Source organism: Aptenodytes patagonicus, chromosome 14, assembly GCF_965638725.1.
Source record: "Aptenodytes patagonicus chromosome 14, bAptPat1.pri.cur, whole genome shotgun sequence".
Lineage (NCBI taxonomy): Eukaryota > Metazoa > Chordata > Aves > Sphenisciformes > Spheniscidae > Aptenodytes > Aptenodytes patagonicus.
The window spans coordinates 14,309,948-14,323,525 of NC_134962.1; the positions used below are offsets into that span (position 1 = coordinate 14,309,948).

Sequence of the window (13,578 nt, forward strand, 5' to 3'; positions counted from 1 at the left end):
CAATCTAACTCGCACACACAAACGAGGCTGCTCGCAGGTGGACCAGCTAACGCTTACGCAAGTTCAGAGAGAAGCCACACAGAAAATTGTTCTGCATCTGAAAACGCTACAATTTTCTTTCAACAGCATGTTATCAGTTTCCACCTTTCTCCCTCTCTATTCCAAGAATGTAAAAATTCTTCGTCTAAATTTAGAGGGAAAAGGAAGACAGATCTCTCTTGAGGATTTCAGAGCTAAGCTTGCCAGACACATCAAGGGGCTCTCAGTTTCTAAATGTGCCTTTTCTGCTTTCGTTATGTGTCTGGATAGAGCTGCAGCACAGGACTAAGCCTATTTGGTCCTTACCATCATTATAATTCTTAGAAAGGATTATAAAATCAAATGACTAGCACTTTCTGGAACGTTAGGGATGTGACTTAAACCCACAGCTAGGTAGAGGTTTATTTTCCAGCGTGTCAAAACGCCTTTGGAATTGGAAAAGCATTTATCTGGAAATGCTTTTTCCAAAAATAGGGCTCTTCAAGAGATCTCTGAATCACTGACAAGCTGCATCAGTGACACGGCTCCTGCTCTCCTTACTGACCAGCCTCCCCTAAACACAACAACTGCAACACCCAGATGAAACTGCTATCAGTGCATTAGTGTCAATCACGGGCCGGCTGCAGGCTGCCGCCAGCGTGTACCCAGCACAGTCTGTCACCAGGCACTGAGAAGACACTTGCTGTCTCATGCATTATGCAGTTAAAGAGGGGAAGAAATAAAGGACCGGGCAGATATTTGGAAGAAGAGTCTGATACAATCAACACAGGGTGAAGAGGCTGAAATGTCAAAAAGTGAATAAGGTGATATTAATGGCCATTTTACGTTTAAGCGTAAGGAAAATGTGCCAAGAAGAAAACAGGAGTCCATAGATAGGGGTTACTGGGTTGCCCTTTTCAGTTCAAGAGGGTTTGTAAATGAAGAGATGATGTTTACAGGCACTATACACACAGAGGAGGGATGAGACAGAAAGATGCTCAAAGCAGAATAAAAAGATGAAAGCAGCTGTATAATCAGGCAGTTGAAGCTAACCCAACTAAAGCAAGGATAAGAACTATTGGCAGTGAACCTAAACTAAGTGCAAATTTTGAAAAAAAAAAAAAAAAAAGAAAAAAAAGATGGAGATTTGATTCAGCTATTGTTGAAACTTCTACTCCTATCAGAGAATAGATATAAAATGCCGAAGCATGATATTAAAATTGCAGAAGTTCTGGTTTCACAGTCAAGGAATGCAAACTTAGTATCAAGTACAAAGCATTTACTGTCATGGGCATTAATCAGAAAGCTCAAGCAATGTTTTCAGTTAGATGTATCTGCAGGATCAGACTCATATTTTGCAGAGGTTTGGATAAACTTCAGGGATTATATTTTAAAAGCAGCTTCAAACTCGTCTCTAACTTTTTATATCAATTTTACATCCACGAATGTTCAATCTGTAACTGCCACTCCTAAAGAGCTCTTGTACATGTACGTTGACAGATCTAATTTTAGATGTTTCACAAGGATGGATTATATACACCATAATGTAGATTTGCATGCACAGGTAATTTAGACATTAGGTATAGATCACATAAGTTAAACATGAAATTTCCTCCTACAGACAAGAATTGCATATTGCCCTCATTTTCAATAACCAGTTTAAGAAAGCTACAAAATACAATTGCTTTTAGATATTTGTGTGCAGCAGCCTGCTAGGGGTACACATATTATTTATGATGAAATCTGCACAAATTTAAGGCAGGCAGTGATCAGCCATGCAAATACCCAATTGGGAGCCTGGTTAAATAGCAGTTTCTATTGAAAAGGATCTCTGTCCCCTAAACCTGTAGTAGATCACAAACTCCATTTGAAAGAACAGTTTCATGCTGGTGTAAAAATAAAGGAGGGATTATGCACGGCACTGTGGTCTGCAAGCCACAGGTAATCCTTTTGCTCTGACCGAGGATCAGCGAGGCCTCTGCTGCAATACTGCACTTCAAATAAGATGTGTGCCAAAGGGACACATACAAAAGCAGAACAAGAAAGGTAAATCTAGAAAACATGACCTACAAGCCAAGGCCAAAGGAAATATGGATCTTTAATCTAGAGAAAAGAAAATCAAATAGGGTTGATAGGTCTTCAAACATATGAAAAGACACCACAGAGAAGCTGTTCTCCCTGCCTACAGGGGCCGGGAAAAAAGTAATGGGGCTAAACTATGGGAAAGGCTGTTCATATTAAACTTTGGGAAAACTACATGCAGTAGAGACTGCCCATCTCTTAAGCCGACTGGGCAGGTTGGCTGTGAAATCTCAGTCACTAGAGGTCTTTAAAGACAGAGCAAGAGGAAGAAGAGTTAAAAGCAGTACAGCCTTCTGGCAGCCTGACAGGTGGGGTATCTCCTCCCCGTGCTCCGATGGTCCTGCTTAAAACTGCCGTTCATCACGTGCTCCCTTTGTGCAGACTGTAACCTCAGGCGAGCTGAGAAATATTCTCTGGCCTAAGCACATAGGCAGCTTCCTGCTTCGTATAGCCACTATAAGGGCAAATCCTCCACTTACAGGCAAGTGCAGAGACAGCTTTACTTGCACTTTTTTAGCGCCTGCCATGCTGAAGCCAAACTCAGTGCAGGTTATTGCAGAAGCAGAGGGAATTCACCAGAGTAAAGGCGAAATGAAGAGCGAGGACCAGCCGCGCCACTTTTACTTACAAAGCAAACACTACTTGGCACGAGAAAGTGACGTAATGTAGATATAAGTCAAAAGATGCTCTGAATATTTTGTACTGTGTGGATACAAACACAGGGTCTTGAAAAATGTAGGGCTGAGCTCTCTAAGCTTTACTTGATCAAATTAATCACTATTTGTGGTGGACATTTACTTACAACCATACAAACTTTAGACAAGACAGGTGCATATAAGAACCATACAGTGTAAGCATATGCTGGCATAGCCAGCCAGCAAACACTGCCCTCTGCAAAGTTTAGGCTTGCAATCACCACACAGACATGTTCTAAATAAAATCTCACTTACTTTCTGGATTTTAATTTTTTTTTTTTTTAATTTGCTTTCATTAGACTGGCATAACCACTGAGTCATGATTCTGTTTTTCCAGCATCTAATGAGAAAACCAGTTTCTTCTCAAAATTCTGAGTTAGCATGCTGACCTGTGCAGGCAGATCCCACCATCCCTGGAAATATATGGAGATATTTTTGTATGTACGTGGTTATACAGAGGTATGCCTATAAAATAATGCTTTATTTCTTTTCAGATGTCCCACAGACAGTGGAAATAAATTCAGCACAAATGCTGTTATTTCAGAAAATGCAAGTATAAATTTAGCTTAATACCTTGACAGAACCTCTCCCATGAAAAGAAACTCCCAGCTGAAACCACCACAACAATTAAAATTGGTATGAAATTACGATGGGAGTTGAAGGGGCGTCCTACACCGCAATCGTGTCCCAGTACTCCGGCCAGTTCAGGGGAAAAGGAAAACAACATATTGGCCATTGAGTGCCCTTTACTTATAAGTAACATTAAACCGAGTGCTTGTAACACATACATGAATTTATGTATTTCCAGAAATCCTTCCCTGGTCTGATATCACTCTTGATTAAATTTCATTCTGTAACTGTTACCCAGCCCAGGAGAAAGACACAAAACAAAACAAAAAAACCAACCCCCACGCAGAAAACATTTCCATTCCTTTTTCTGGTGAGGAAATAACAAAGCCTTAATATGGGTTGCTCCAGCTGAAAATACTGTTGCAAAAGAGGTGTCTGTCACTAAACGCAAAACCTTCTTTAAACCAAATGAATTGCTGTCTGTGTTTTACAGGTTCAGCTAGGAAAAGAAACAAAAACCTTCAGATGTGGATGGGCTGCTATCTTACATCGCACATTATATCTTACAATGCATTAAGTGCAATGTGACAGAGCTAGCAATTCTGTACAAACCTTAGACAACATCTATATTGGTGTAAATACAGAGAAACTCCTCTGAAAAGGTTCATGCATCACCCTGGCGACAGTGATGCAATGAGTGCACCAGGACAGGAACTCCTAATTCCGCATCCCTCTCTCCCCATCACAAAACCAAGTTCTGTCCAAGGATCTCAAATCGCAAGCAACTAACTTTTAATGATGGGTAAATTGAAGTACACAAAATGATGTCAATCCTGCACGATGACTTAGCAAGTTAGGAATAGAGGCCTCGGGGGTTTGTATTTCCACTTAACCTGTGTTAAAGATCTTTAGGGCCTTCTCCTTCAGCCACAATAATATCCTTTCCTGTATGTTTTTAATGAAGTGTTGCTATACAAAAATCCCACAACTATTTACCTGGTATGCACAAAATATGCACCAAATAGCTGAAAGAGCTGCTCCTATAAATGACTATTTTTGACTGGTTTCACTGAAGCTGCAGGTACTCAACCATCTTACAGAATCAGATTTTACAGTCCTGGGTTGCAGCAGAACACAAGACAGGCTGAAGGCAGAACTCCAGTCTAGAAACTGCCACAACACTTATGGCCCGTCTCTGCAAAAATCAGTTACTCATGATACATGTCTCCATGACTTTAATAGACTTATCGTTAAGAGCTGTTTAGAAGAGTTAGGGTTGGAGATTTTGGTCCCTAACAAGAAGAAATGCCAGTATAGCCGATGACAAAGGGTTGAAAGGAATTATCTGAAAGCAGCTGAGAATTACCCTAAGAAGCACAACTTTGAAGTCCAGAACTTGAAACTAAAAATAAAGCGATGTAGTCCATATGGTCGTATTTAAAGGTCTGCCAGCAGATCTGTTTGAGAACCTGCTTTTCAATACTGGTAACTCATTCAACTGAATTTTGCTTCAGGACTAAAACATTCATACGAGGTCATAGCATGGAAACCGATCCTATTTAAAATATATATATATATACACATATTGCTGCTTTTATTTTTGCAACATTTCAAATGAATTTAAACCTCTCTGCTCATAAGAGGCTGTAGCAATTTCTATCAGCTTTGGCTAAGAATTACACAGTCCTTAGCAATTTAAGATTTTCATCTGCAATCATAATGAAACATCCTATTTCACGTGAAACTTGAAACACTAAATTCAATAAACCTTCATCATATGATCCTTCATGGATTCTCCTGCTTTCTTTCCTCACTACTGGAACATCCCCCGTACCCTGACTGTGTTCGGGGGGGGGGGGGGGGGGAAGAGCTTGGTTTTGCCAGATCAGGGAACAGGACAAATGTCAATCTGAAAACAAATGCTGACACGTACAGCGTGATGATGAAGGTGTTTATTGTGTGATGACTATGTGTTACCTCCACCACAGTGATGTTCCAGCTAGCAGAGCTCATGCTTGATGGGGTACCTGGGACACCATAAGCACAGGGCTAAGAATGAGCTCTCAGCAAAAACTGTTGGGTGCAGCAGTAGGGAGATACACGATTTCTGCATCCTGAGCTCAAATCTCCACTGAGTGCTTCAGTGGGGTGCTATGAATACATAGCTTGCCTGATGATACCTCTGGCTTTTCTCTATTGTGATATGCTGCATGGTGCACATCTGCCTTATTACATCTTATTAAAGCACTTGCTTCTGCTACTACTGAAGCTCATTGCAACCTCAGGCTTGGGTGACCTCCAGAGGTTCGTCTCTTCACTTTTCCTGAGTCACTCTCCTGTTCCCTGAGAAAAAAGTTCTAGTATATTGATCCACAGAAGCCATTACAAGACAGCAAAGAGATCGCTTAATGATACCCTTACTTTCTCTGTAGCGGAGTAATCCTCAGCTGACTGCTTAAAGCATCGTTGTCGTGCAGTTGTAAAACGGGGCCACAAAGGTCTCAGAAGTTGATTCATGTTTTTAAATAGACAAATCTCAACATAAAATAAAGCAGGGAACATTCTGACCACATACTGCCTGCTGGAAGAAGACAAAACTATAATGGAAAACTGGGGACTGAATTTTTTGGACAATGGTGCTGATGGGTCGTAAGAAAACAAAAACAGTAGAACAGTGCAGGGGGCACTGTTCATGAGAAATGTGCAGAAGAGGAAAGGTTGTAGTAAGAAATGCAACTAGCTAGTAGCACCTACATGTTAAAACCGTTCCCTACTTTAACAGTTAGTTAAACTTCTCTTGAAATCTGAATACTTACGGTCAAATTCCATTCCTGGTGAACCAGTGTGAAGTCTAGAGGAAATGGAGTTACTCTGCATTTACAATTACGTAACTGGGCAAAGTCAAGGCTCACTATGGTGTCTTTAGGCTCCTCACACACTTAGCAAGTGGGGAAGTTTCCTCTTTCAATTATTTCCTGATAGGTCATCGAGAAGCAAAATCACTGCAACGGGTGGTACGTAGGGATCCTCATACTTAACTCCTTTGCCTTGTTCTTTGGATGTAAATCAACTCATACAGAAAAGAAGTCAACTTCCACTAAAAGGGCAGAATATAAATGCACTCGTTTTGCTGACCTGCTGAACACCTTCCAGATGTGTCCACAGGACAAAGTCACCAGATCAAGACAAAGATGAATTGTATGAACAGGCAAAGGAGGGGGTTTCCAGGGCTGGCAGACTAGGAGGGGCTAGCAGAGCAGATGTGGCCCTTTTGACAACTTTGTTTATGCCAGAGCCCTGGAAAGTCTGGCAAGTTGCTGCTTTTGAGGGAAAGATTTAGGTCAGCGATACGGCTGCTGCTTCTGAAAGACGGAGAGGGGAGACCTGTTTCTCTCAGCAGTAATAGTTGCCTTCTCCATCCCTCCCAAACCTCTGGTGGCAGCAAAGGCATCTAACTCAATTTTCCAGGACTCCTTCCTCAGATCATTGATCCAGTCCTCTCCTCCTCCTGATCCTCAGACAACTATTATCATGGCAGAAACAGCTTGGCCCTGACTACTTTCCAACCCCTCAACCTTTAGACAACAGATGGCTCTGGAGCTACTGATGTGTGAAGCATTTTCACGCACCTTAACAACTGCCTTAATTATGCAGCATTGTCATTAGGACTGGACAGGTGATTTAGATCTGAATATCTGAACCACTTCATCATCCAATGGTCTAAACTGACACTCGGAACCTGGCAGCTCCAGGAACAGGGATGTTTGCTGAGATAATGTCAAGTCCTAGTTGTCAGAAACCTTACATTTTTAAAAAGCTTATATCCGTGGCTGAGAAATTCCCAACAATAACTTTCAGGCATGAATTTCCCTGCAGTCTGGTTAAATGTGATGGACAATTAAAGAAGGTGCAGTTGGGACACTCTGTATTTGTCCATTAGCATTTGAGGAACTATAAACCATAACTGACATATCTGTGGACATTTATGTGTTTGCAGGCACAGTTATAGGTGCAACGGTGAAACAGGGAAAGCATTAACAGTGTGAAAGTGAGAAAATAAGACACGAGCTGCTGAAAAGACAAGGATAAATGGAATGGTGAAAGAAAAGTGGTAAAAGAAAAGAATGCCACAAAGCACAAAATTACCACAGGGTAAGCATGCTCAAGAAACGTCATCCCCAGCCAAGTACTTACAAGTAATAGGAGTAGGAATATGCATTTCTTCTAAATATCGATGGCCAATCAGATGAACAAAATATCCAAAAGGAGAAAAAAAGAAAAACACATAATTAGACTTATATGAACTCTAGGATTTTTTTCAATACACAGAGTATTTGTGCTGCCTCTTGTACTGAGCTACTATTCTCCTACACTTTTTTCAGGAGCTATATGTCGGTGAGGAATGGATTCTGAACCGGCGACAGGAAACATAGGTTGTGTTTCCACTTCTGCTACTGACTTGTGTCACCATGAATAAATCCCCTCACCTCTTTCTTCCTTAACTTTGCCATGTCAGTAACACGGGTAATGAGACTTACCTTTGCCTGTAAAGTGCTTTGAGATTTTTGGAGTGGAAAGAAATATGTAAAAGCTATTAATATAAATAACAAAAAAATAGGAAAGTGACAGTGTAAGAACACCACGATTTTGTAATATTTAGACAATGAACAAATTGTGTAATGATAAATCAAGCTTCATCAAACTCTAAAATGCAAATAGTTCATTAACAATTCAAGCATGACTACGTATTTATAGATGATCACTGGGGGTATGCATTAGCTTTCTGCGTCACTGTGATTAAGCATTTTCTATTACAGTTTTTCAACAATATACTTCAGAACATTTTGATATGTTTTTGAGCAGCGCCACAAAACGAGCCTTGGCAATCAGTTATAGCTTAATAGGTGATGTCTTCCCTTCTATAACTGGAAAAGGGCTTCTCTGAAAAGGCTGTTTCACGACAGATCTAGCACATGTTATTACAGATTAACAGCAAGGCACAAGGGAGCCTCGAAATCAGCAGCCGTGGTCAAGACAGGGGAAAACAATGAAACACAAACTTCAACCTATTACACAACTTTAAAGCCCATCCTTGAAGGCACTACAGGTGCTTACAAGTATAAACGCAGAGTTCAAATGTTCACTTTTATGGTTGCTCTGAACACAACTTTCATAAGCACTCACAGAAACCAGATTCAGCACAGTTACTCTCTGTGCACAGTCACCCCCTTTGCTATGCACACACTGGGTAAGGGACAGTGATTTACAGATGTCCAAGAGGATTACTCTGAAATGACATGTTTTGTCTGGTGGTGGCCCTTGCTATAAACCTGAAATTCTGGCCAGATTCCCGATACGCGCCAAGTTACTTGAATGACACTGATTCCAAGGTACACCTTGGAATTATAATTATAACATAAAGCTATAACCTCCTAAAACCTGGAAATTCTACATGCGATAGCAATGCACCTGTTAAGGTGCAGTGACTGCCAGCCACTGAGCTTCACTGTCAAATTCCAAGTTCCTCTGAACCTCTAAACAAAGGCAAAAATCACCAGGATGTGGAAAATGAGCCCACACAGCTGAACCCCCTACATCCCCAAAATTATTCCGTTAATTAAACCCCTCTGATACGTCAGTGCCAGGTTTCACACAGCACTATCAACCGTAATTGTTCCGTTGAACATCCTGCTGTACTTTCTGCTTTCCTCATGTCTCAGCCAGTGTGATCACATGAGACCCTTGGTTCTCATTAAAAAGCTCAGTATCCTTCAAGGCTACAGAGGAAAGCTCAGAAAGATTTATTCCATAAGGATAGAAAATAAAGGAAGACAAAAAAGGAGAATTATATTTTGGAATTGAATAGGCTGTTTTGGCTCAAATTCTCCCAAAATATGCAACCTAAAATAAGGACTTCCAAGGAGTATTTCAAAACTGTTAAAATTGGTCAGTTACGGATCACTAAAACCATGACCTGATCCTAGAATGTATCACAGAACTTGAAAACCCTGCCTGTCATCCACCTTAAATATGGGCACAGAAGGGACACGGGTCACTGAATGTGCAAATATCCCTACGGTAATTCTATCCTATAGCTTGGGTGTGTTCTGCTCAAGAGGCTTTTGGGTTTTATTTAATTAGTTTAAGGTAACAACCTAAATCCTGATCCAGAATAAGGGGCTGAATTTTCATAGAAGGAACTAGTCCTAGACCCTACATAGCCCCAAATCTCCTTTTCTGCTACCAACAGCAGTTTAAAGAATTTATTTACAGTGCACCCATGACAGGCTGTCTGATCCTATTTATTCAGTCTGGTACTTAAAGGGGTCAGTAGAGGCTTTGTCTGCTCAAACACACAAGCCTGAAAAGTGTCACATTCTTCACTCCAGGGAAATGCAAGTCACGATTACACCGGAGTTAAAACTGTCCAGATGAAATCAGAACTGACCAAAATCTAATCCTTTTGGGGGGCAAAGTCAAAGGGTATTTTCTCCAGAAAAGAAGTTTACAAGTGTCTTGTTTTTCTTGTTTCAGCTTGTTTTTACTAACCGGTCCTGTATTCTCTATTACACAAAAATATTTAACTAATATTAAGGACAAACAAGCAAGCTCCTTCGAGAATTAGCAATGTTTTGATACAATAAAAATGAGGTATTTCAAGGTATGTATCTATTAACGAAAGAAAGTGGTACTGCCTTATGTGGTCACATACACCCAAGTGGGCACTGATCACCAACTGTAAATTAACAGGCTAAGTTATGTTGCAGTAATTCATGCATCCATGTACATATGATGATATTGTAGCTGCAAACATGTAACTCATGTAGCTAGTGGTTTCCCAAAACCAGGAAAACAAATTTTGTTAATGGTTTTGATTTTAGATACTGGAAGACAGTCATATTTAAAACAGAAATTTATATATATACACACACACACAATTTTTACACAGATATACACAAACTTTAGCAGACTTTAGGCAACCCCAGGGTTCAACTAAAACTTTTAGATAACAAATGTAAACTCAAACCCAATTTTTCCACTGGATAAACATTGTGGCTGGCTTAATTTAGCTTCACGTATCTGACTAAACCCTATAAAACGCTGGCAGCCCCATTTGCGAGTCACTAGAGTTTTTGCAATATCATCTACTGAAACTGTGAGCAACTGGGCAACACTTGCTCATGCCTTGCATATGAAAGGTTCAAAAAAGTATTGCTGAGTTGGTGCGTCTCACAGAAACATAAAGCTGCTTCTGATGATCTGCCTAATCCTAATCTCAAACCAGTGTCTGCCTTCTCTTAGTGTTTCCGTCTCTTCTAATCTCTCTCCTTCCTTTGCTCTATGCACTGGTTAACAAAATGCTTCATTCAGGAAATCCGCTACTGTGCCTATTACCAATGAACTATCATGCCCTGGACCATGAACAAATGTCACTGTGATATTTTCCAGCTCCATTTGAAGAAAATGCCTCAAGTTTGTCTAATTAAATTATTTTTCTGCATTGTTGCCTTGCAAGACTACACTGTCTTGTACACTGAGGCATTAGCCTTAGCGAACTGAAAAGGGGAACTCTTTTAAAGTAAGGTTAATGCAAAAACTGAATGCAAGAGCTTAAGCGCCTAACATTTCTATTTGTAAAATAGAAAGAGAACTTTGTTGTTAAACTGTTCTCTCAGACAAGTGCGAGTTTTCAGCTGTGCTCCTCCAGAAGTTCCAATCAATCTGTGGTCCAAAGCAGCCTTTCCTTTTATAAAAGCTGGTCCCAATCCGCATTAGTTTACAAATGAAATGAGCCTGGCAGGCTTAAGTTCATCTTCAGGGAACACTTGTCCATATGCAGCTCCAAGCCTCAATTGGACGTGACTGGTGGTGCCCATTCAAGGGAGACCCAGAACTGATGCAATCAGCGGGTTTGTCAGCGATGCTGGAGGTGGGCTACGCAGACCTAGAGCAAGCCTCCAAAACCTCCTTCTGCATTGTTATAGCTTCTAAATGGAAAAGATTTTAACGTTGATGAGCCAGTTTATTTCTTATAATAGTGTGTATTCCAGTGGGTGACCTTGCAAATGACAGCAAACAGGCAAAGCGAGATACAGACTGCAGTGATTTTGCCTGTTTGCACTGGGTCGGGGGGAACGACACAGAGGAAAATGTAATTTTCCAGCTTTAGAAAGAAAAAGGGGAGAATTTTTATTTCTAATACTCCTACTCACCTCCTTTCTAATTTTAATTTCAAAGAAAGATGCCCAGGTTAACAGAGTCTATGGCAAAGCCAGATATAGCCAAGTTCTGTGCATGGGGCATCACATTCAAATTCACTAAACATTGCTGCTTTTGGGACCAGGCTAGTTCCACAGAAGAACGTGTGCACTGCGTTAGGGGGCCAGCTCAGGTCAGCACTAGCTTGGGAATGTTTATATCAAGCAAATGGGTCCTCAGACTCCAGCCCCTGGAACTTGCTCTGCATTATGAGTATTTTTGATTCTGCATTTGTCTGAGTTTCTCTCTCTATGAGATATCAACTTATATTGCAGCAGTCATGACAGTCAAAACATCACAAGAATGAAATGTCGGAAAAAGCTCAATCTTGATAGATTTCCCCATCATTTACTTATCTGAGTTAGACATGCATCAGAAAAAAATTACAGCTAAAATGCAGTGATTTTATATACCTGCTAACTAAACTATACAATACAGTCTCTAAGTTTCCTCCTGACCTCTAATAAAAGTTTGTTATATTCTGCATAAAATATGTAGAGTCCATTTAAATAAAAAATAAAAGTAAAAAACCCGATAATCTAAGAATCTACATCAGCCGTAAATTTTTACTGTTTCTTTGAAGGATTCCTACATACTGATAACCTGGCCTTTTGTTGGTTTTCCAGCTTCCATTGGAACACAGAAGATTAATCAAATACATTGAATCATTGGACCTGGACAAGCTCGAGAAGTGGGCCTGTGAGAACCTCATGAGGTTTAACAAGGCCAAGTGCAAGGTCCTGCACTTGGGTCGGGGCAACCCCCGGTGTCAATACAGGCTGGGGGATGAAGGGATTGAGAGCAGCCCTGCCGAGAAGGACTTGGGGGTACTGGGGGATGAAAAGCTGGACATGAGCCGGCAATGTGCGCTCGCAGCCCAGAAGGCCAATCGTATCCTGGGCTGCATCCAAAGCAGCGTGGCCAGCAGGTCGAGGGAGGGGATTCTGCCCCTCTACTCTGCTCTAGTGAGACCCCACCTGGAGCACTGCGTCCAGCTCTGGAGCCCTCAGCATAAGAAAGACACGGACCTGTTGAGGTCTTCAAAGATGGCAGCAAACTTTTTAGCAGGGCCTGTTGCGACAGGACAAGGGGGAATGGCTTTCAACTAAAGGGGGTAGATTTAGCCTAGATATAAGGAAGAAATGTTTTACGCTGAGGGTGGTGAAGCACTGGCACAGGTTGCCCAGAGAGGTGGTGGATGCCCCATCCCTGGAAACATTCCAGGTCAGGTTGGACGGGGCTCTGAGCAACCTGATCTAGTTGAAGATGTCCCTGCCCACGGCAGGGGGGTTGCACTAGATGGCCTTTAGAGGTCCTTTCCAACCCAAACCATTCTATGATTCTATGATTCTATACGTATCCAGACATCTCCACATCGATGCATTCATCAGAATGAGAATGATGAAGATTTCTTCCACAGTGTTTGGGGAAAAAAAATTACTTGCCCGTAATCCTATGTCTGAGAAATTTCCTAACTGTTTTCAAATTTATACAAAAAATAGATTGGCAGCAATCACAGTGTTTAACAGGACGAGTCCCACATTTACATTTTGAAAGATGTGGTAGACTGTTTGGGAATAGGAGTTTGATGTGAAATCTGAAAATTCGAGAAAATACAGAGAGATTACACGTATTACCTCCTCCTTAGTATTTAAAGTATATTGCCTCATAAGAGTATCCTTACCTCTCTGACTTAGTTCTTGGCAGGCTACACCATAAAGAAACTACCCTCAAATAAGGAATTCCTGGTCATCATTGTTTGTTTTCTGCCCAGCAATATACATGATTTATAATAATAATACATCGTGGGACAGAAATGCTATCAACTTTTAATAGCTTAGGAAACACCACCAGGATGTTGAGATGTGCCATTACTCTGACAGTTTTCCTTACAAGTTTTGGAAGGTAGCAGGAATGGATGAGGGCTGGGCATTAAACAAACCAGAAACCCAGC

At 41.0% G+C, this 13,578-nt stretch overlaps 1 protein-coding gene across 5 annotated transcripts in view; it reads right to left on the reverse strand.

Moving 5' to 3' along the window:
* The window catches only part of PTPRT (protein tyrosine phosphatase receptor type T), a 475,551-nt gene that overhangs the window by 63,492 nt on the left and 398,481 nt on the right, over positions 1 to 13,578 (reverse strand). For all 5 annotated transcript variants that reach the window (XM_076352439.1, XM_076352436.1, XM_076352438.1 and 2 more), the window contains exon 15: positions 7,560 to 7,589. In XM_076352439.1, the coding sequence (XP_076208554.1) occupies positions 7,560 to 7,589 (30 nt within the window). The remainder of the gene's footprint in view (positions 1 to 7,559; positions 7,590 to 13,578) is intronic.